This window comes from Mobula birostris, chromosome 5 (genome assembly GCF_030028105.1).
Source record: "Mobula birostris isolate sMobBir1 chromosome 5, sMobBir1.hap1, whole genome shotgun sequence".
Taxonomy (NCBI): domain Eukaryota; kingdom Metazoa; phylum Chordata; class Chondrichthyes; order Myliobatiformes; family Myliobatidae; genus Mobula; species Mobula birostris.
In genome coordinates, this window is record NC_092374.1 from 49,631,867 (window position 1) to 49,654,354 (window position 22,488).

The 22,488-nt window shown below is 41.4% G+C and overlaps 1 protein-coding gene across 10 annotated transcripts in view; it reads right to left on the reverse strand.

The window, feature by feature from the left end:
- LOC140197686 (receptor-type tyrosine-protein phosphatase delta) overlaps nucleotides 1-22,488 on the reverse strand; it is a 606,878-nt gene that overhangs the window by 33,745 nt on the left and 550,645 nt on the right. For all 10 annotated transcript variants that reach the window (XM_072258000.1, XM_072258002.1, XM_072257999.1 and 7 more), the window contains 3 exons: nucleotides 21,687-21,806; nucleotides 17,931-18,085; nucleotides 432-717 (listed from right to left, as the gene is read on the reverse strand). In XM_072258000.1, coding sequence (XP_072114101.1) covers nucleotides 432-717; nucleotides 17,931-18,085; nucleotides 21,687-21,806 — 561 coding nt within the window. The remainder of the gene's footprint in view (nucleotides 1-431; nucleotides 718-17,930; nucleotides 18,086-21,686; nucleotides 21,807-22,488) is intronic.

Below are 22,488 nucleotides of genomic sequence, written 5' to 3' on the forward strand. Positions count from 1 at the left end.
TGCCTAATGCTTTGAAACTTCATATGATGCAGGATTCTGCAGTGTTCATTGACCTCCCCCCCACCCCCGCACAACTTTGTGCGCTGTTAACCCACTTGAAAGGGCATGATTCAAAACTCTACAGTGGTTTTGGAACTCTGAAATAAATTAGATAGGCATAAAGAAAAATATTTGCAAAACATCGGGTAGAGAGAGCGGTGTTGGGAACCAAATGGGTTGCTCCACAGAGGCCTGGTTAACCATTTATCTTCTGTGTTGTAATGACCCTCTGTGAATAAAACAATGATACTTCTGCAAAATTGTGAGCTAAATAACAATTTTCTGATTAATTAGCTGTTTGCAACTCTAAAGTTACAGATGTGCAGGTGTAACTTCAGATTTGTAAATAGGTAGTCAGTTAGAATTTTGTTTAGAAAGATCTTCTCGATTACCTTGAACTCCAGTTCCATCCCGGTGACGTTTTCTCCTGGCTCCACTTGTGTCAGCTTTTGGATGTATGCGTACAGGTTTCTTGCTGGCACTTCGGTATTTCCACAAGTCACTGCTTCAAGCAGTGCATCATGAATAAAGATATATTGGTCCTCAGTCTGAACCATGTAATTCCTCTGTGATCTCATTAGTGTCACATGACCATAAATATCTACAGTTTTCTCATGCTTTATCCTCTCTAACATGGCGTCTATTACAATGAAACACCCGGTCCTTCCAACTCCGGCACTGTTAAAGAAAAAGAAAGGCAATGTTGAATTGGTGTAGCAGATCCTTCGATATTGTGGATCCACAGCAATCTCTTTAATCTTCCAGTGCTACGTCTTATTTATCTTACATTTTGTGACCTTGCAAGCACTTTTGGTTTTACATTGACATAAATGGACTGTAAAATTCCAGAGTGAACTGGCAGTGCTTTCAATTTATCAATATTTTTTCCAAACAGTTTTATCGAGGAAAAGGGCTCACTTTCCCATCAATAATAATATTTAACCAGCACTCAGATGTGGTATGTATAATTTCCTTGACAGGAGACTGACGCTTTTCATATGATGTGGGACTATAAACTCTAGATCACCACAAACAGGTACCTGTTTAAAACCAATTGCAGATCAATTGAATGGTACAGTTTTAATAACTATCTGAGATCCAAATACAGCTTTCTGAATACTGTATTACCAATTCCTATTTTCTGATTTTAACTGCATTCAATAAACAGGAGCAATTCACTCTATGCACTAGCGAAGAACACCATTTTAATTCCTTTTCCTTCTTAGCCAGTCTGCATGCAAATGTTTACAAAGATGATTTGAAAAACACCTTACAAATGATTGAACACATCAAAGAGCAAATAAGGTCCACTTCATCTCCACCATTTAGTCAGTCTTTGCTCCTGTCAAGATATATTAGCATGCTGATAGTATACTGGTTGCAAATGTGTTGTGGTTGTATGTACAGAGGACACATTAGAGTGAATGGTGAATTACTATTTTTGTTTTTCTAAATGAGTCATGCTAAACCTTGTGAATGGAAATGAAAGTCACACCTCATTGGTCCCTCAGAGAATATTACCTTTATAAGACAGGTGTCATTTAATTTTTAGGTAATGAAATACATTGTAAGTTTCATATTTTTTCCTATTTCAAGATCAGGAGAAACTTTTTGGTGAAGTCGTAATTTCTAGATGCTGGATTTATTTCATAAAGCTTGAAGTAGAAGGCTTTGGAATACATAATCTTAAATAGTTGGGTGGTGGGATGGAGATACGTCTCTACCAAGGGAAGTGTAAGGTGCTCCTTCCTTTCGCAGGCTTGCAGGTCACCTATAGGCAAGATGTAGCACCTGCTTAGCCTTCCGTTCAGGGTCATGTGGCAGATAGTCATATGAGCAGCTGGTGCTTACCACAAGTCCTGTATATGTGACCAATGTCAAAATGGCAGACAATCTCTGAAGAGTATTGATAATGGCTGGGGTTACCTGTCTTGTAAAGACACTGCCCACAAGAAGGCAATGGCAAACCACTTCTGTAGAAAAATTTACCAAGAACAGTCATGGTTATGGAAACACCATGATCACCCACGTCATACAACATGGCACATAACGAATAAATGAGCTAATTTTAATAGAAAAGTTTCCCAGCCTTCTCTCCATGGACTCTGCCTGTACGTTTCACTGCCTCAGTGAAGCAGCCAACAAAATTAAATACCTTACCTACTCTGGATAGTCTTTCTTCAACCTCTTTCATCAGACAGAAGATACAAAAGCCTGAAAGCATGTACCAACAGCTCAAGGAGAGCTTCTGTCCTGCTGTTATAAAACAACTGAACTCTCTCCTCGTCCCCTAACATGGACTCTTGACTCCACAATCTACCTCCACTTTATTGTCTGCCTGCATTACACTTCCACTGTAAACATAATATTGTATTTGCATTTTGAAAGTCTTTTCCCTTGTACCACTCAATATACTACTGTAATGATGCTGCCACACAAAACAAAGAGTTTCTCTGTAACTTGGTGATTTAAAAAAAAACTTATTTACCGGAAACACAAGATATTGAAGATGCTAGAATCTGGAGCAACACTCTGACGGGCGTATCACAAACATGAGGAAATCTGAAGATGCTGGAAATCCAAGCAACACACAAAATGCTGGAGGAACTCAGCAGGCCAGACAGCATCTATGGAAAGGAGTAAACGCTTGACGTTTCGGGCTGAGACCCTTCATCAGGACTCAGTCCTCCAGCATATTGTGCGTGTTACTCTGATGGAGGAACTCAGCAGGTCAAGTACTATCTGTGGGAGGAAAGCAATTGCCCACTTGAAATGTCGACAATTCCTTTCCTTCCACAAATGGTGCTCAACTACTGAGTTGCTTCTGCAGATTGTTGCTCATGAAGCAGAACTAAGATCCCGAGCTCTCCAGTATCTAGGGACACACTGCCAGCAGAAAATTAACCTGTGGTAATTCTCACCTACGCTACTGTTCCTGGGTTGGGGTTCTGGATTTTTGTTATTATTACCTGCGTTGATGTCTGTATTGTGAGTAGAGAGAGTTAACTGCATTGACTCTACAATTATTGAAAAAGGCAGACACAGATCAGACTCAGTCATACAGGTATTTTTAGCATTAAACAAAGAAATGAAAGGTACATTCAAACAGACTGTTAACTGCCTTTGAGACATCACAAAGCACTTCACAACTAATGAACCACTTTTGAAACAGCCTCTTTCATTGTAATGAAAAAACATGGCAGATAATTTCTGCAAATCACAGCTGCAAGAACTGCAAAGTACTAACAAGCAGACAACCTGATCTAGTGTTTGTTGGAAATGACATACTAATAGTGCAGTGCCCCTTCAGTGCAGCCTTGGGGTGTCAACCACCGCCAAATACTTTCTCTTGAGTGGCATATGAGCCAATCTGTCTTAAAGGTGAATATTACTCTGATGATAAAGCAATGCAGATAAGTATGGATGTGTATTCTCGTACAAGTTAACATTCTAGGGCTGAATAACTGAACCTGGCATTGAAAAATTGCTTCCCAGATGACAGTAAAAGTTAGGTGATCCAATTAAGATGACAGTGCTATTCTGCAGCATAGTGGCCACCACGGGGTTAAACGCATGAACACATTGATTTCACTTGACATTAGAATTCCAAAATTTAAAACCATTGAGTGAAATGGAGCTAAGAGAGAAAATTAGTTAAGGAAGGAAAGGGAAATACTGTTATAATGGTAAGGGCAAGTGGAATAGTAAAGGCAAATACAAAACTTTTAATTCAAGTTGGAAAAAAACAGAGAGGCAACACTGAACAATGTCTACTGGGTCTCTGGGTCTGCAAATGTGTGTTCAATGTGTATCAATGTGTGTTCCTCGATTCCATAAACACTGTTGATTAATGTCTGGGTCAGACAACAAAGCAACGACTGCACCTGCATAAGAAGGCAAGGGTGCCAACTACAAAATGAACCATTGCTTTGTTGTCATTGATTTTGTGTCATTAGTGGATCTTAGTGGCATAAATAATGATTAACATCAGCTTCGATGTCTGTTAGTCAATATCTAGGGTGATTAGAAAGGATTGATTTTACTTTAAATGAAAGCAATAAAAATAAATGAATGATCATCTTCCAGAAGCTGTAAATGAACTGAGAAATGTATTCATGATAGTATTCCAGCTACATTTGAACAGATGAGCTATGTGATAGCAATGTGAATTCTCTGGCAAGCTTTATTCTAGACTGTTTACTTAGGCAGAATTTACAGATGTAGACCTAGTTAAGAAATGTCCACAGTTTCCCTGGATGCTGCTGTTCGCATGATTCAGAGTTAGTATACTGTCTGGCGTTGACAATGGGTTCCAGTAATGCTTCAGAGATCTGAGCCTATAACCTTAGATGACATTCTGCTGCAATACTACAGAGGCAGTGCCTCACTCAGAGAGGTACTGAGATTCAGGTGAGCTATTTAATTGAGCCTTGCTGTCTTTTCAAGTCAATGTAAACGGTTCTTCACCCCAAGCCAACATTTGTACCTCAACCAAAAATAGGTTAACTGGTCATTTTTCTTTTTACTTGGCTATAGTGGGTGGGTTGGGAAGCCGAAGGGGGCATGGGAGATGAAATGGGGAGGGCAGAAACGGAGAGGGGGGAGGTGGGAAAGAGAGTCTTGGACAAAAAAAGGAGGAAAAGAGTGGATGAAAGAGGATGTGAGGGAGAGAAGGGGAAAAGGGGAAGGGGAGGAAGGGATGGAAGAGAGAGACAATGGAGCAAATGGGGGTTAATGAGTGGGGGAAAGGTGAAGAGAAAAGGAGGTAGAGAGAGGAGAGAGTGAGAGTCAAGGTCATCAAGCTATACAATATGGATACATGCCCATTGGCGCAATGAGTCCGTGCCCACCCAACTAGCCCCATTTTCCTGCATTCGGTATATCCCTCCAAGCCCCATCATGCCATGTATCTAAGTGTTTCTTAAATGAAACTATTGTACCTGCCTCGACCACTTCCTCTGCCAACTCGTTCCCTATATTCACCGCACTCAGTCTGTAAAACTTGCCCCTCAGGTCTCTTAAATCTTTCCTCTCTCACCCTAAATTGAAGCACTTGTTTTGGACTCCCCAAGCCTGGGGAAATGACTATTACTGTTCACCTTATACATGCTTCATATAATTTTAAACACTCCTCCTACGTTCCAAGGAATATAGACAACCTTGTAACTCCGGCCCTCTACTCCTGACAACATCTTTTCTACACTCTTTCTTGTTTAACTACATCTGCCTTATAATTGTGACCAAAACTGAACAGTGCACCGAGTGCAGCCTCATCAAGGACTTGTACAGCTGCAATATAATGTCTCAACTCCTATACTCAATGGCCTGACTAAAGGCTAGCATGCTATTTGCTTTTTTCACCATCCTGTTTACTGGTAACACTGCTTTCAACAAACTATACACTTGTACTCCTATGTCCCTCTGTTCCATTACCCTCCCCAGTGCCCTACCATTCATAGAATAAGAGCTATGCTGATTTGACTATCCAAAATGCACCACCTCACAATTACTGTATTGAAATCCATTTGCCACATAAAATAGAAGAGGAAAAGGTGGGTGGATCAGGCGTCTGAAAATTCACCCTTGGTTTCATGCACTGCAATCAACACATTGAGATCTGGATGACGAAGAAAATGCCCTGTCACTACTACGTAGCATATATAGCAGTATTGACCGGGGATATATTTCCAGTCAATGGAGTTCTAATAACACTGAGAGAAGCTATTCTATTATATCTGTACTTGCTCATTGTCAAACAATCTCAACCCTCTGCAGACTTTCTGTCAATTATCTATTTAATTTCTGTTTTAAAACCGTGTTTAACTCTGCTTCCAGCAACCTCGCTTGCATGTATAAATGTTTCATCTTGCATCCCTTGGCCCTGGGATAACATCTTTTTCTTAATGATGCTTCCTGAGAAATAAAAAAATTGCCTAAAGCTTTGCAAATTATTGCATTACTTCTTCTAAAGAGAAAAATATACCTTGAATGATTTCTTTCACAACACCATTAGGAAGCCACTGAATATTTTAAGTTTGATAGACACAAAGGTATCAAAGCATCAAAGATCCCCACTGCCTGGGTCATGCCATCTTCTTGAAACTATCATCAAGCAGAAGATTCAGGAGCCAGAAATCCCATACCATAAGGCTTAAGAACAGTTATTTCCCTTCAACCATTCAGTTGACTGAACTGACTTGTTCAACCCTAATCCCTACCTCAGCACGACAACGCTCTGACCATTTAGTACTACAATGGATCTTGCTTCTTTTTTGCTCTAATTGTTCTTTCTTCTATATTTTTTAAATTAATGCTTTATTTTAGTTTTTCTTGTGAATGTTGTGTTTCTAATGATAATGTATCTGTGATGTTGCTGCAAGTAATTTTTTTAATTACACCTGTGCATGTCACAATAAACTTGACTTTGGGTATGGGGAGAGACTATGGTACAGTGTTGAGATAGAGGATTGCCCATGAAGTTCAAAGTGGAATTGTGGCAAACTTGTCAAAATGTGAAATTTATTACATATGTTGTAGAACAAGTGTCAGGTCAAAAAGTTCAGTCTTTAGCCAAGTTTCATTTCATTCAATCTGATTTCCATCATATTTGCAAATATTTAAACAAGACTTATCTTAGTTTAGCTTAATTTAATACTTCGAAGTCAGTCTAAGCATCCATCTTTTAAAAATACCCTAAGTAGTTTTAACTGATTCTAATCTAAACAGTAGAGATTAAGACAACTCCACAAGCCATGTGTTTTATCCTTATTATAATGGGTATATGTTTTGGGTGGGATTCCGACTGAGAGACGTCAGTCATAATCTCATGGATGGTAGCTTTCTGCAATTGGCTGTTCAGGCAAGCTCATACACCAAAATTCAAAAGCTGTAGTTCTTCTTGTACTGTGCAGGGTTCTGCTTGCAGGAGTACATCATTAGTAGGGTAATTCTAACCTGCTTTACGTGTCACAGGAGAGGATTGAGATTTCTCATTAAAGTATGACTGATGAAAGGAAAATCTAATGATTATCAGATTGATTCAGTGATTCTAAATGTGACTATGGCAACACAAGAATAAATTCTTATGAGCCAATCACTTTGAACAGGAGCCAGAAGCATTTCCTGTGATATGTTATTGACCTGAAATTCTAACACTGTTCCTCCCTTTACAGATGCTGCCTGACCTTCTCAACATCTCCAGTGTTTTCCACTTTGACTTTAGCAATTCCAAACTTATCTGGTAGATATTTCTATCCCCTTCCGGACAGTGACCAATACTCACCTCACCTCAGCTTTCCAAGGTGACCAGAGTTCAGTATAATAAATTAAATATATAAATTGTTGTCAGGTTTCACATTACACGATGAAGAACAGATCTCTTCTACCTCTCTGTGAACAAAATGTGATGTTTATTATTGTTTCCAACAAAATTGTAAATGTGCATTCAAGAATGTGTTTGTATACTGATGAAAGAAAGACTCCTGGACTACAGTCAAGAAGGCCAGGATAAAAGTTTCCTTGTAGTTGTGTATATTTTCATCGTCTGTAGCAACAGATTGGAAACCGCGTCTGGGAAAATAAGAGCATGAGACTCACTCAGCTCATTCAGCAAGTTCTGTCATTGAGCGGCTGATTTGTCACCGACCTCTACATTACCTTTTTGCTCTATTTTTATCATTATCTGTGCCGAACAAAATTCTATCAATTTCAGCTTTGAGAATTCACCTGATACATGCTCAGAGCAGTCTTGCACAATGCTTACAGGGCTAAAGTTGAAAATTGAGTCTTACCTACAGTATAAATGATTTAAGCTCCAAAGTAGCACATTGATTGCTGTCTGCTAAAGCTGCCAATTCAAGCAACACCATCCAAGTCTGAAGCAGAGTTCAAACAGTAAGCTTATCCAAAATTACATTTAGTTTACAGCCTGGCTGGAAGGTCCATTAAAAAAAATATACAGGGCTGTTACCATGGGAGGAGGAGGAGGAAAGAGAAGGCTCTCCATCTTGTGAGCATCATTCCAAAGCCTTCAGCCATTGGAATGCTCTGATACTGAGCCCAGCATGAACCAAATGTTGATGAATTTAAATGTTTGTTCTTGTGTAGCCTGTGTAAGTTTAGCTTTCAATATAGCTAATAGGGTTGTTTGAAAAATGTATCAGTGTAGGAGGAATGAAAGCAAGCATTCCACATTTTTCAGGATGGTTGGAATACCTAATGGAAACAGTGAAATTCTAACTATCAGTCATGGAAGCCCTGCAGATGCCCACAAAAGGTCCAAACATCAGGATGGTAGGGCATATGGAGTTTCAAATTATCATCTCATTGACTCAAAGACAGGTTGCCAATGCACGAACAGTATCCAGTGCCATTCTCTCATTCAACACAGACAAATTCCACACTGCAGTGAGCAGCCACTCACTCACTCACCCACCAGTAAACTGCCATTAACATAGTCTTCTCTCTGGATTTTCAGCCTTTGGAAACAAGCTTCAGAGGATGTTGTAATAGTCTGTAGGCAGCACAATTTACTCTTCACAATTGAGTCTTCCCTCATGGATGCATGCATTCAGCACAAAATAGAGCAAGTTCCCAAACTTTGTGCAGTGCTGCCCACGTACTTACGGCGAGTGCAATTTACCAAGGTCACTTCATCACAGGGTTCACTGACAATGTGAACAGCGTTCCAGTAAAATCATCAGACCTCATAAATTAAATAGCTGGGCCACTGCAATTAAAAAGCTTTTCATTAACTGTCTTGATGCAAGTCACTTGCACTTTAGTTGTCAAACCTGCACTGCACTTTCTTTGTAACTATACGCTATATTTAGCATTCTGTTTTGACGCAATTAGATGCTTCTGGCCTATTTGTTCTGTTACTAAGGTTTGTAAGTTTTCGACTACTACCTTGAATCAGTTTGAACAGAGCTGGGTTTCAATATGGTGGAATGAAAGGTGAAAAAAGCAGCCTACAGTGGGGTGAGAAAGGCAACGATATTTGGACAGGTACTTCAATAGGAAAGGTTACAGGGGATATGGGCCAAAAGTGGACAAGCATAAATGGGCTGAAGGGGCTGTTTCCTGTGCTGAGTTACTCTATGATTCTACGACTCTAATAAATAGCGGGCAAAATTTGCTTGGCAGCTGACAGGGCACAAGTTTTGTTTCCATCTGACCTGTGCCAGGGTTGCAAATGGACCTACAATAACCCTGATACAAGGAACGCTGAATAGATAAATACCATGTTGGTAAGAAATGTAACACAACACACACAATACTCTGTTCTGGACACTTCTATAAATATCGCCTCGCTCTGTATTCACAGCACAGTTATTATTTTACATGTAAATTACTTCCCATTTTCCGACCAGGTTGCGGTGTTTTTTTTCCCTCTCTGACTGGTCATTCTAATTCAAACTCCATTAAAACCAGATTCAACCAGATTATATTTGACTGAAATTGGCAGAACCATGAAATCTTCGCTCAACTATAGTCAAAGCAAACAAGAGGTGGATTTGCAGAAATACCGAAACGTCTGTCAACATCAGTGCAGCAAGTTATAACAAACACTACCTGATTGCAATAGTAATTACCTCTGTTGCAATGAATGGCTAAGCTATTGGAAGTGTGCAAATGAATTCCTTTACTTCCTTATCTATAGTTGACAGTCTCATTCCTTCTGTGACAATATGAAGTATATAATGGTTAGGACTGTACAGGGGGGTGCAACTGCTCGAACCTCGGTCTCACAGCCCAGAAACCAAGATTCAATGTTGCCTGCGTGGAGTTTGAATGTTCTCCATGCAACAGTACGGAATTTCGCTGGGTGCTACATATTCAGGTCCTTTCACACTCAAAAGATGTGCTGGTCAGTAGATTAATTAGCCTGTCTAAATTGCTGCAGAATGTAGCAATTTTCCTGGAGTGCAGGAGAATGAGGAAAGTAATGAGTGGTATAGATGGGGTAAATGCAAGCAGGCGCTATTTCCCACTGAGGTTGGGTGAGACTAGAACCAGCGGTCGTGGATTACGGGTGAAAGGTGAAATATTTAAGGGGAACATGAGGAGGTACTTCTTCTCTGGTGAGAGTATAGAACAAGCTGCCAATGGAAGTGGCGGATATGGGTTTGATTTCAATACTTAAGAGAAGTTTGGATAAGTACATGGTTGGGAGGGGTATGGAGGACAACGGTTCAGGTGCGGGGGGGGAGGTGAATGTACAGTCAACGTTGTGGGATGAAACGCTGAATGTACTTTTTTCCATAGATGTTGCCTGGCCTGCTGAGTTCCACCAGCATTTTGCTTGTATTGCTCGGATTTCCAACATCTGCAGATTTTCTCTTGTAGGTGGAAACATCAAGTTGATAATAGTGATAAATAGCGATAACTCTTTCACTTTCTTACTGTTGTGATAATGAACTACGGACTCTTTCAAAACAAAATCAACGAGATTGCCTGCCAGAATTCTTAGATTTCACCAAAACCTTTCCGAGACTACATTCATTTTATGTTGCTTCTTAAATGCTGCATTTCTGAGTCTCTTTCACTCAGTTAAAGTTCCTAACATCAGATGATATTAAGAACATTGTACATAATGTTGAAACAGTGTCTCTTTGTACCATGTGTGCAGTTGCATTCTGTATTTCACAGAGATATAGCTGACATCAGTTATGCTGAATGTGTTGGTAAGATCAGAGGGCTTCTTGATACACCAGATGGACTGGACTGTTAATTTGGAGAAGGCAAAAAGGTGGGGGTCTGTGTTTCATGATAAACTCTTTGTTTGGATGTAGTGGTCTTGTCGCACTCTTATTCCCCAACCTGAAAACATCTGTTGATTACGTGCCGGCTGTCTACTTACCAAGGCAGTTCTCCTCCATCATCCTGACCGCAGTTTGCATATCGTCAAAGGTCGATGCTATACAGGCACTTGAGGTATTGACTGCCGCCATCAGCAAACAAGAAACAGCCTACCCTGATGCCTTTCAAGTCATTGTCAGGGACTTCAATCAGGCTTGTTTGAAGAGATCTCTGCCCAATTATCATCAACATATCACCTGTAGCACACGAGGTCCCAACATACTTGACCACTGTTATACTACGACAGAGATTGCCTACCGTGCCATCTCTAGACTGTATTCCAAGAAATTTGATCATCTGGCTGTCCTTGTCCTACGGAAACACAGACAGAAGCTGAACAGCAAGGCTCCAGAGGTAAGGAAAACAAAGAGGTGGTCACAGGAGGTGGAGGAGTGGCTACAGGATTGCTTCGAGCTGCTGGACTATGCCGTGTTCAAGGACTCATCAGAGGGTCTGAACGAATACACCATGGATGCTGCAGACATTTTTTTTAAAAAAACAGTAATAGACAAGTGTGTCACCACAAAATCATTCAGAGTCTTCTCCAACCAGAAGCCCTGGAGGAACCATGAGACCCAGCACCTGGTGAGGGCCAGATCAGTAGTGTTCAGGTCTGATGATCAAGCAGCATACAAAGAGGTCCAGGTACCACTTCCAGCAGAAAGCCATCTCCAGGTGTGAAGTGGCAATTCCAGACCAAACTTAAATCACTGAAGGATGCGCAACAGGGCTTAAAAGCTAAGTCCTCCTACAAGGTGAAACCAAGTGACGTAGGTGATAACAAGGTTTCACTCCCAGATCCGCTCACTGCCTTTTATGCTTGCTTTGACTGTCAAAACATGGAGGCACATTTATGAACTCCCTCATACCAAGATGACCCTGTGATTTCAGTCTCTGAGACTGATGTGAGAGCTTCCTTCAGGAGGGTGAACCCATGGAATCCATCCGGTCCCGACAGGATATCTGGCTGAGTACTTAAGGCTTGTGCTGACTACCTGGCTGGAGTTTTCACTGACATCTTTCACCTCTTGCTTTGGCAGTCTGAGGTACCCACCTCCTCAAGCAGCCAGTGCCTGAGAAGAACATGGTAACCTGCCTCAGTGACTATTGTCCAGTAGCACTTACATCCACTATGATGAATTGCTTTGAGAGGCTGATGATGAAACTATCAACTCTTGCCTGTAAAGCAACTTGATCTGCTCCAATTAGCCACAACAGTAACAGGGCAACAGCAGATGGCATTTCATTGGCTTTTCATTCAACCTTGAAACATCTGGACAGTGAACGTGCTCTCCAGTGACTACAGTTTGGCATTCAATACTACCATCAAAATTAATCAACAATCTTCAAGACCTAGACCTCAATACCGCCTTGTCCACTGGATCATTGATTTCCTCTCTTTCAGACACCAGTCACTATGATTGGCAACATCTCCTCCACAATATCAATCAGCACAGGTACACCACAAGGCTGTGTGCTTAGCACCCTGCTCTACTCGTTTTATGACTGTGAGGCTAAGCAGAACTCCAATGCCATGTTTAAGTATATTGATGTCACCACTGTCATTGGCCAAATCAAAGGTGGTGATGAATCAGGATATAAAAGTGTGTTTGAAATTTGCCTGAGTGGTGCCATAGCAACAACCTTTCACTCAATGTCAGCAAGACCATGGGGCTGGTTATTGACTACAGAAGGAGGAAACTGGAGGTCCATGAGACAGTCATCACTGGGGAATCAGAGGTGGAGAGACCATATGACCAGAAGACATAGGAGCAGAATTAAGCCAGTCATCCCATCGAGTCTGCTCCGCCATTCCACCATGGCTGATTTATTACCCCCCTCAGCTCCATTTTCTGCCTCCTCCCCATAACCTTTGACACCCTGATTAATCAAGAAGCTATCAACTTCCACCTTAAATTGACACAATGAAATGACTTGACCTGCACAGGTGTTTGTGGCAATGAATTCCACAGATTCACTATCCTCTTGCTGAAGAATTTTTTCTTCTTCTCTATTCTAAATGGATATCCTTCCTTTCTGAAGCTGTGCCCAGTGGTCCTAGATTCTCTCACTATAGGAAACATTCTCTCCACATCCACTCTATCTTGGCTATCAAATATTCCCCATGTTAACCCTTTCATTCCTGGGATCATTTTTGTGAACCTCCTCTGGACCCTCTCCAATGCCAGCACAACTTTTCTTAGGTAAGAGACCCAAAACTGCTCAGAATACTCCAAGTGTGGTCTGACCAATGCCTTATAAAGCCTCCAAATTACATCCTTGCATTTATATTGTAGTCCTCTCAAAATGAATGCTAACATTACATTTGTCTTCCTTACCACCAACTCAACCTGCAAGTTAACCTTTAGGGAATCCTGCACAAGGACTCCCAAGTCCCTCTGCACTTCCGATTTTTGAATTTTCTCCCCATTTATTAAATAGTCCTTCTCCCAAAGTGCACGACCAAGCACTCCCCTACATTATATTCCATCTGCCACTTATTTGCCCATTCTGATTGGAATTTCACTTTAAGATCATGTTGGTGAAGTACACTGACAACTCGCTGGCATCAAACAGAACTATAAACTAATTTATTCATCACACTTTTTTTCGGAAATGATCACTGCAAGCTGTAACTTCCCTTTTGGAGCTGAGCCTTTAAACTGCCTGTACGACCTGGGATTTTTATGGTGTGAGCTGAAGTCTCAAGGGTATAGGATGGTTGTGGCTGCAAGTACAGGCCAAATTGAGGCGGCAGGGCCCTGGCCCAGCAGCAGGTAATGAGCCAATGTTTGGCCATTGCCGGAGCGGACTTGGAGGCAATTCAAAGTGGCAGAACTGAGGCGAGCACAGCCAAGATGACGGTCGGCCGACTTACGTGCTGGGTCCAGTCCCCAGAGTGTGTCAAAGCGACGAGGCCTGGGCCTGAGAGTGAGGAATAACCCGCCGTTTGGCCAATTTAAGTGCCAGGCCAGATCGGAAAGGTCAGGTATGGGTAAAATCGAGGTGGTGAGGCCCAGGTCTAAGAGCATATGCAAGTGGCAGGGCCCGTGTCCAACAGCAAGCAACAACCCAAGGTTTGGCTGATTTAAGTGCTAGGCTATATTGAAAAGGTCAGAGTTTTGGGACCAGAGAACAGGATCTCAGGCGTTCAGCTCACTGCTTCATGAGTTTAACTCATCTCTGTGCTGAGCTGCGGCTGTGGCCTGCAACTAACTTGGTTACAGTGATGACTGGCTTCACGGCTGTGGAGTCACCTTCGTGAACTTCAGTTCTGAATGTTATTTGCTTACTTTTATTGTTTGCATGATTGGTTTTCTTCTGCACAGAGGGTGTTTGACGTTTTTCTTAAATGAGTTCTATTAGGTTTCTTTGTTTAGTGGCTGCCTGTAAGGAGATGAATCTCAAGGTTGTATATAGTATACATATTTTGATAATTAATACTTTGAATTTTGAACATTCTCCCAATCAGTCCTTCTGCAGACACCCTGCTTCCTCAACATAATCTGTCCCTCTATCTACCTTTGTATCATCTGTAAACTTGGTCACAAACCCTTCAATTCCTTCATCCAAAATATAGACATACAACGTGAAAAGACTTGGCCCCAACACTGACCCTTGCAGCACACCATGAGTCACTGGCAGCCAACTAGAAATGGCCCCCTTTACTCTGACTCTTTCCCTGCTGCTAGCCAGCCAATCTTCTGTCCACACTAATACCTTTCCTGTAAGGACTCTAAGATGCCTCATGTGTGGTATCTTTTCAAAGGCCTTCTGTAAATCCAAATAAACAACATCCACTGACTCTCTTTGTCTGTGCTGCCTGTTATTTCCTCCAATTCCAACAGATTTGTCGGGGGTCAGAAAATTTAAATTCCTCAGTCTTATCATTTCAGAGGATGTGTTCTGAGTACAGCACATAAGAGAAAAGAAAGAAAGCATGGCCGTTCCTCTGCTGTTTGCATGTCATCTAAAATTCAATGAATTTCTACGGATGTATGGTGGAGTACAAACCTACAAAAGATAGTGGATACAGCCCAGTCCATCACAGGTAAATCACTCCCCACATCGACATTGAATGCTGCCACAGGAAAGCAGTATCCTTCATCCATCCAGGCCATGCTCTCTTCTCACCGATGCCTTCAAGCACGAGGTACAGGAGCCTCAGGACCCACACCACCAGGTTCAGGAACAGTTATTACCCCCCAACCATCAGGCTCTTGAACCAGAGGGGATATCTTTTTCACTCACCCCAACACTGAACTGTTCACACAACCCATTGACACTTTCAAGGATTCTTTATCTCATGTTCTTGACATTTATTGCTTAATTTTTTTCTTTTTGTACTGTATATGCACAGATTGTTATCTTTTGCACTTTGGTTGCTTGTCTTGCAATATTTCTATTGTGTTTCTTTGTATTTACTGTGAATGCCTGCAAGAAAATGAATTGCAGGGTTGTAATTATATGGTGACATACATGTACTTAATTAATAAATTTACTTTGAACTTTTGAGCTTGGTTTTGCTAACTATCAAGTGCTGTTGACAATGTCTGAAATGACTGATTTTACAATGGTAGGAGAGGTGTTTTGATAACCCTAAATACCTTTATTGATGAGACTAGAAAGCTTCCACACTGAAGAACACTATGTAGTTCCTCATGTTTGTGCTGGATCACAGTCGGAGAAATCTATAAAGAATGCTGCTTCTCTTATTTCTCAACAGACTAGCTCTATATTATTTGGACATAATTACCTGACTCCAGCCTGAACTGGCTACATCATGCTTGAGATTAAGAGAGGGGGAAAAAAAGCACCATCTTGTTTAAAGTATCCACATGTAGAATTCTGGTGAAGATATGGCCAAGATTGTGTGAAACACATTTGCTAGTAAAATAATGAAAAAATGGCAGTGTTGTTCAGTATATACTGTCGAATTAAAACTAATCAATCAGCTCCTAATCACTATTTCACAGAGGATATAAAAATGGGGAGAAATATGCCACTGTGAATCTCTCTCTAGGATTTAGCCATTAGCCACTGAATTAAAAGTCTGTGTTTAGTTCTTACTGTAGAGACTTGAGCCCAAATATCTTGGCTAATATTCTAGTGCATGCTAAAGGAATACTGCACTGTTGGAATTGGTTCCCTTAAATCAATGTTGTGCTGTGGGTCAGACTAAGTTCTGAGATGGAGGTATGAGCCCCAGGATAATATGAAAGTTATTGGGGATATTTTGACTAATATCTTTCCCTGAAACAAAATAACAAGGAAAGATTACCTTGACATCACATTGCTGTGTACATAGAAACTGATCGTGCATGAACTTGGTTGTCATATTTTTACATTATAGGAGCATGCACTTCAAAACTTTATTGACTTAAATGTTTTGGCACTTGGTAAGTTTATGAAAGGAAATATATAAGCGTAAGTCTTCTTTGTTCTTTTAATTGGTTAATTCCTACTCTTCTTCCTCCCCAAGTATATCACAGGTTGTAATTTAGATTATTCCTAAACTGAATTCCAAAATGAAAGAGAGCTAAATAATTTGGTTGTGAAGTCATGCTACACAGTGAGTCCATGCCAATAATCAATTACCCATTTGCTCTAAGCATCAATCCCATTTCAGTTGTTCCAATTTCCCATGAGCACTTCACACTATCTATCCATCTACATATATATATATATATACGCGCACGCGCGTGTGTGTGTGTATGTGTGTGTGTGTATGTGTGTGTGCGTGCACGCACGCGCGCGCATGTGTCACCATTTTCTTGTGGGCATGCACAGTAAATCCAAGAAACAATAGAATCAGTGAAAGACCACACCCAACAGGAGAGCAAACAACCAGTTTCCAGTTTGCAATAAACAACAAACAGTGCAAATACAAAAGAGGATAAAATAATAATAATAATATAGAGGAAACCAGAACACCTGAAGGAACGCACAGTCACAGGGAGAACATGCAAACTCCACACAGAAAGCGCAGAGCTCAGGATAAAACATGGGATGCTGGAACTGAGAGGCTATGGCTCGACAGCTCTGGCACTGTGCTGTCTTGTCAAGAGTGGAAGACAAACTGCTTCCACCATTTGGAAAAACTGTTCCATTGATGGACCACTCTGTCATGACATGATTGTTTCTACTCACTATATTGCACTGAAATCTTGAAAATGTCTGAAGTCTCTCAAAGGATGACAATAAATTCACAGAGAAACATTAAAATTGACAGAAATCCTCGAAACTAAATCTCCATGGCATTAGAATTAAAAGCACAATGAGAACCATTCTTCCAGCATCTCAACAGAATAGGAAATAGGCAGTAAGAAACAATCAGTGCACCTTTTCTCTGGCTGCACAATGCGTCCTCAAATCAAGTGTTCGTCGGGCTACAGTGTTTCAACGATTTAATGTGCCTAAGTGAGCACTAATCAATTCCAATGCACCTGTCTCTTTGTTTATCCACTGGGTATGGATTATATTTTCTGCTTAACAGTAGAAAAGAAATTCAAGCAGTGTGCTTGCTATTAAAATCTTTTAGCTGATTTCATCACATTATGTTTTAAACATGATAATCAACAGTCTGACAGAAGAAAGAACATAGAAGAGTACAGTGCAGAAACAGGCCCTTCAGCCCACAAAGGCAATTAAGCTGATGACTCCTACATTAAACTGATCTCCACTGCCTGCACATGGTCTGTATCCCTCCATTTTCTACATAATCTTGTATCTATCAATGAGCCTCTTAAATGGCTCAGTTGCCTTCTGCACCATCCCAGGCAGAAAAATCAGGCATCTGTCAGTCTCTGTGTAAAAAAAAATCATGCCCTGAGCATCTCCTTTGAACTTTCCCCCTCTCCCCCTCTGTATGTATGTCCACCTCAGGAAAAAGAAACCGGGCTGTCCACTCCATCTCTCATAGCTCTGTAAACTTCTGCCAGGTGTTCCCTCAGCTTCTGGACAGTTCTTCTTTTAAAGAAATCAACCCTTTGCAGTGTTATTACAGTGTCTAAGTTATAGGTATTACCCACCTGCAATGTACCACCATGGGGCCAGCATCTGGAGGGTTGCAAGCTTTCACTCGCCGTAGGAAGGCTAGGAATGGCGTGGGGTGCTCTGGAACCCCGTGATCAGGCCACGCAGTGAATTGGAATTGTCTCACCTCCCTCTTTTCACTGGAGCCAATCTGTTGGGGCAAGGTGGATTCATTTACAAACTGACCACCACATTGGCAACAAATTATAAAGGTTTAATTCAGGCGGGATGGTAGATAGTATTTTCTAGTCTCATGTACACTATAACTTCCCATCACATTTGTTGGCTTCATTTATGAAGCTTAGTCTTGCCTTCCAGATTTAACACCCACAAATCCAAGTTAAACAGAGGAAGTGTGGACACCTGATCCACAGATGTAAGGCTGCAGCAAGTCCCTTCACATAATGAACTAAATGTGTGTGTAACCATGATTGCTTGCAGAAGAATGTAACAAGATATGCACGTGGCAGTGTGATACTTTGCATGTGATTCAGAGGGAAAAGACCTTCCTTCAACATCACCTCCGACAACAGGGCAATCACGTCTCATGAAAAGAAGTGTACTATTGGACACACTGTATCAAAGGAAAGATATACTAGCCCTGGAGAAGATCCAGAAGAGGCTAACAAGAATGATCCAGACTTGATGTATGAAGAGCCTTTAATGGCTCTAGGCCTGTTCTCAATGCTCAGAAGAATGTGTGTGTGTTGAGGGGTGGGGGTGGGGGCAGTAATCTCATTGAAATCTATCAGATACTGAAAGGCGTAGATAGCGTGAACACGGAGCAGACGTTCCCATTAGTACACAGTCTAGGATCCAATGGTACAGCATCAAAATAACAAGGTGTCCCTTCATAAATGAGATAACGAGGATATTTTTCAGCCAGAGGGTGGTAAATTAAACAAATCTTAATAGGTCAACACACAGAAAATGCTGGAGGAACACAACAGGTCTGGCTGCTTCTATGGGAAAGAATAAATAGTCAACGTTTCAGGTCAAGACCCTTCATCAGGACTGAAAGGAAACAGGGAAGAAGCCAGATTAAGAGGTGGGGAGAGGGGAAGGAGCACAAGCTAGGTGAAGTTAGGTGGGTGAGGGAGGGGCAAGTGAGAAGCTGGGCGGTGATAGGTGGAAATGATAAAGGGCCGAAGAAGAAAGAATCTGATTGGAGAGTAGATCACTGGGCCATGCTGGAATGGGAAGGAGGAGAAGTGCTGGGTGGACGTGTTAGGTAGGTGAGAAAAGAAGAGGTAAGAAGGGAGACAGGGGTGGGGAGGGAGGGGGAAATTATTGAAACTTAGAGAAATTGATGTTCATGCCATCAGGTTAGAAGCTACCCAGATGGAACATAAGGAGTTGCTCCTCCAACCTGAGAGTGGCCACATCATGGACGTAGAGGAGGCAATGAACATAGACATGTTGGAATGGGAATGGGAATGGGGATGGGGATCAGGAATAGAATGGTTGGCCACCAGGAAATCCTGCTTGTGCACATGGAACGAAGGTGCTTGACAAAGCGGTCCCCAATTTATGTTGGTTCTCACTGATGTAGAGGAGGCCACATCAGAAGCACTGCCAACAGTAGACAACCTCAACAGTTCTGCAGATGAAGTGTTGCTTGATCTGGTATGACTCTCTGGAACCCTCCTGAATGGAAATGAAGGAGGAGGTGAAGGGGCAGGTGTAACACTTCTTCCGCTTGCAGGGATAAGTGCCAGGAGGGAGATTAGTGGGGAGTGATGAATCAACAAGGGAATCATGAAGAGAGCCATATCTGCACGAAGTGGGGGGAGAGGTAAAGATGTTAGGTGGTAGGATCCTGTTGAAGATGGTGGAAGTTGTGGAGAGTGACGTGCTAGATGCAGGGGCTCATGGGAGTGGTAGACAAGGACAAGAGGGTCTCTATCCCTGTTTAGGCAGTGGGAAGATGGGGCGAGGGCAGATGTCCAGGAACTAGAGGAGATGCGGGTGACGGCAGCATTAATTGTGGAAGAAGGGAAGCCCCATTCTTTGAAGAGTGTGGCATGTGGCCAAGTGGTTAGGGCATTGGGCTCACGATCTGAAGGTCGTGGGTTCGAGTCTCGGCCAAGGCAGCATGTTGTGTCTTTGAGCAAAGCACTTAACCACACACTACTCCAGTCCATTCAGCTGAAAATGGGTACCAGCAACCATTCCGCTTGCCTTATTCAGTTCATCTAGCTTATGGACTTATGGGTCTTTAAGGAGAAACACAGGAGAATGAGAGTTTAAACCCTTTTTGTGAGCCCAAGCAGGACACAAGTTATTCAATAAGTGCATTGGTCTAGATCTCCTATGAGAAGGCTGATATGGTACATTTTTGAAGAATTATTAGTGAGGCTGAATCTACCATTTGCTGTTAAGTGCATTCCTTCCATACCATACTTTGCTAGCTGCTGCCGTGCTGTTTAGTGTGGAACCATCACTAAACAGGCAAGCTTGCTCATCAAAACCAAAAGCTGAAGTAGCTTTGGCAGCAGACAGTGCTTCTCACGCCCACACTATAATGGATTCACATTATGGAAGTACAGCAAAATGCAAGTTGCCGGAGGCAAGGGATGACCCATGTTTTGGGTTGAGATCCTGAATCAAGACTGACAGTGTAGAGGGGAGATGGCTGGTACACAGAAGTGAGAGAAAGGGGTATGTGAAGGTGGAATCAGGTGAGATTGGAGATGCTGGGCCAATGGAGCCAGGAGCAGGAAGGAGTGCAGGGAAGGGGAGGTTACAGACACACTTGAAAAGCGAGGCGTGGGGTTGTGTGTGAGAGAGAGAGAGAGAAGGAAGATATTGTCACATAGTGGAGATGGTAGAGGAAAAACCATTGGGAGAAGGGGTTAATGGATTGCACATACCTTAGTTCCTGCTGTAATATTAATATGCATCTTTTGACTTAACATTTGCCATATCAGCAGAGGTCATCCACATAACAAACATGGAAAAGTACCTGCCCCCTTGCATGTCATTCAACTTCTACTCTTAGAGTTAAACATGCCAAGACTACAATAAAGCTCTTCATGGCACGTATGAAGTAACAATACCTGGAGTTGAAATGTTTGCTTATCAGTGTGAAAACAAAAATCAAGATATCCTGTAGTGAACATAAGCCAATACAGGTCATCCTCAGCTTGTGAGTGCATGAACAGCCCATATATAACAACTTGTCCCTGTTTTGTTTGGATATACCAGTGTTAACTTACAATAGTTAACTGGTTAGTTTTAGAAAACAGGAACTGGGGAGTTCATGGCTCTACATCTAACCCGTTCCTGTCAACAAGATACAAAAAGTGACCTCAAAGTTCTTTTATCATAGACAACGTACGCTGCCTGACCCACCTAATTCATCTTTGAATATAATCCTGCAAACCCTCTCATTCCATCATACTGTAGAAACTGCAAATAAGCAGAATCCTTAAATCCAGTACATGTCACATTCCAGGGCTTGACCACCATATTCTTGGCATGAACTGAGTTTTAAACTGTGGTTATGATGACTATAGTTCTTCTCTGTTCCCTTTCAAGTAGAAAGGTCAACGTGGATTCCAGCTAATGTTCAGCTCTAAGAAACTTCTTGTAAAGTGTAGGTTGCCTTCAACGATTCATGACAAGAACATCTGGATCAGTAGCTCTGTTCACTGCGCCAGAACAGGATCAAACCGGGTTATAAATGTTACAGCAGCAAAGAAAATTTTCAACATACTTGGAAAAAATCTTTAACAGAGTTAAAGTTATACCTTGTCTAATGTTAATGTTCTAACACAATAGGTTGCCAGTTCAACTGTATCCTGCAGAGTGACTTGGATTAATCCCAAGGTTTCTGTACCCCTGGAAGGCCAGTACTGGTCACATTTCACCTGCCAAGATAGAAAAAAAAAATAACTGGTTTTAAAATAATATGCTCTGCTCATCAATACTTTGTTAATTTGCTGCTTGTTATTAATCTAGTTATGGTGATAATATTGAATTCCTTGAATTTATTATGAAGTCAATAATTTCACTGCACTGAAACTGGTCCCAGAAGAAAATTTGCATTGTTGGTAAAATCATTCAATATTCAAGGGCTTTCCAATCTGATTGACTTTTGGGGATTGACAATGCTTAATAGAAAAAAACAATTCCCTTGGTCAATTGTTATCTTTTCCAATGGGAAAGGGCATTTTGTATGTAGTGCTGCAAGTAATGGAAGGTTTGATTAAGTAAAGGCCGAGGTAATATTTCCACCCATTTAGCAGCTGTTGACATTTATTTCATTTATCAGAGAAGGGCTTTGGGAGTTTTTGCAACATAGGACCTGAAAATGCATTTTAATTTTGATTTCAATTGGTCCTGCAGCCAAAGCAGTAGCTACAGAAGACCAAAGACATCCACCAGGAGATTTAATGCTGTAAAGCAATAAAACATGAAAACTTTCAAGGGGGGTAAACACTTTTATAGGCACTGTACCTCAAATTTACACAAAGCAAACTTTGCATAAAACATGGAAATAAAAAATACTGCAGATGCTATAAATCTAAAGCAAAAAATGAAAAATGCTAA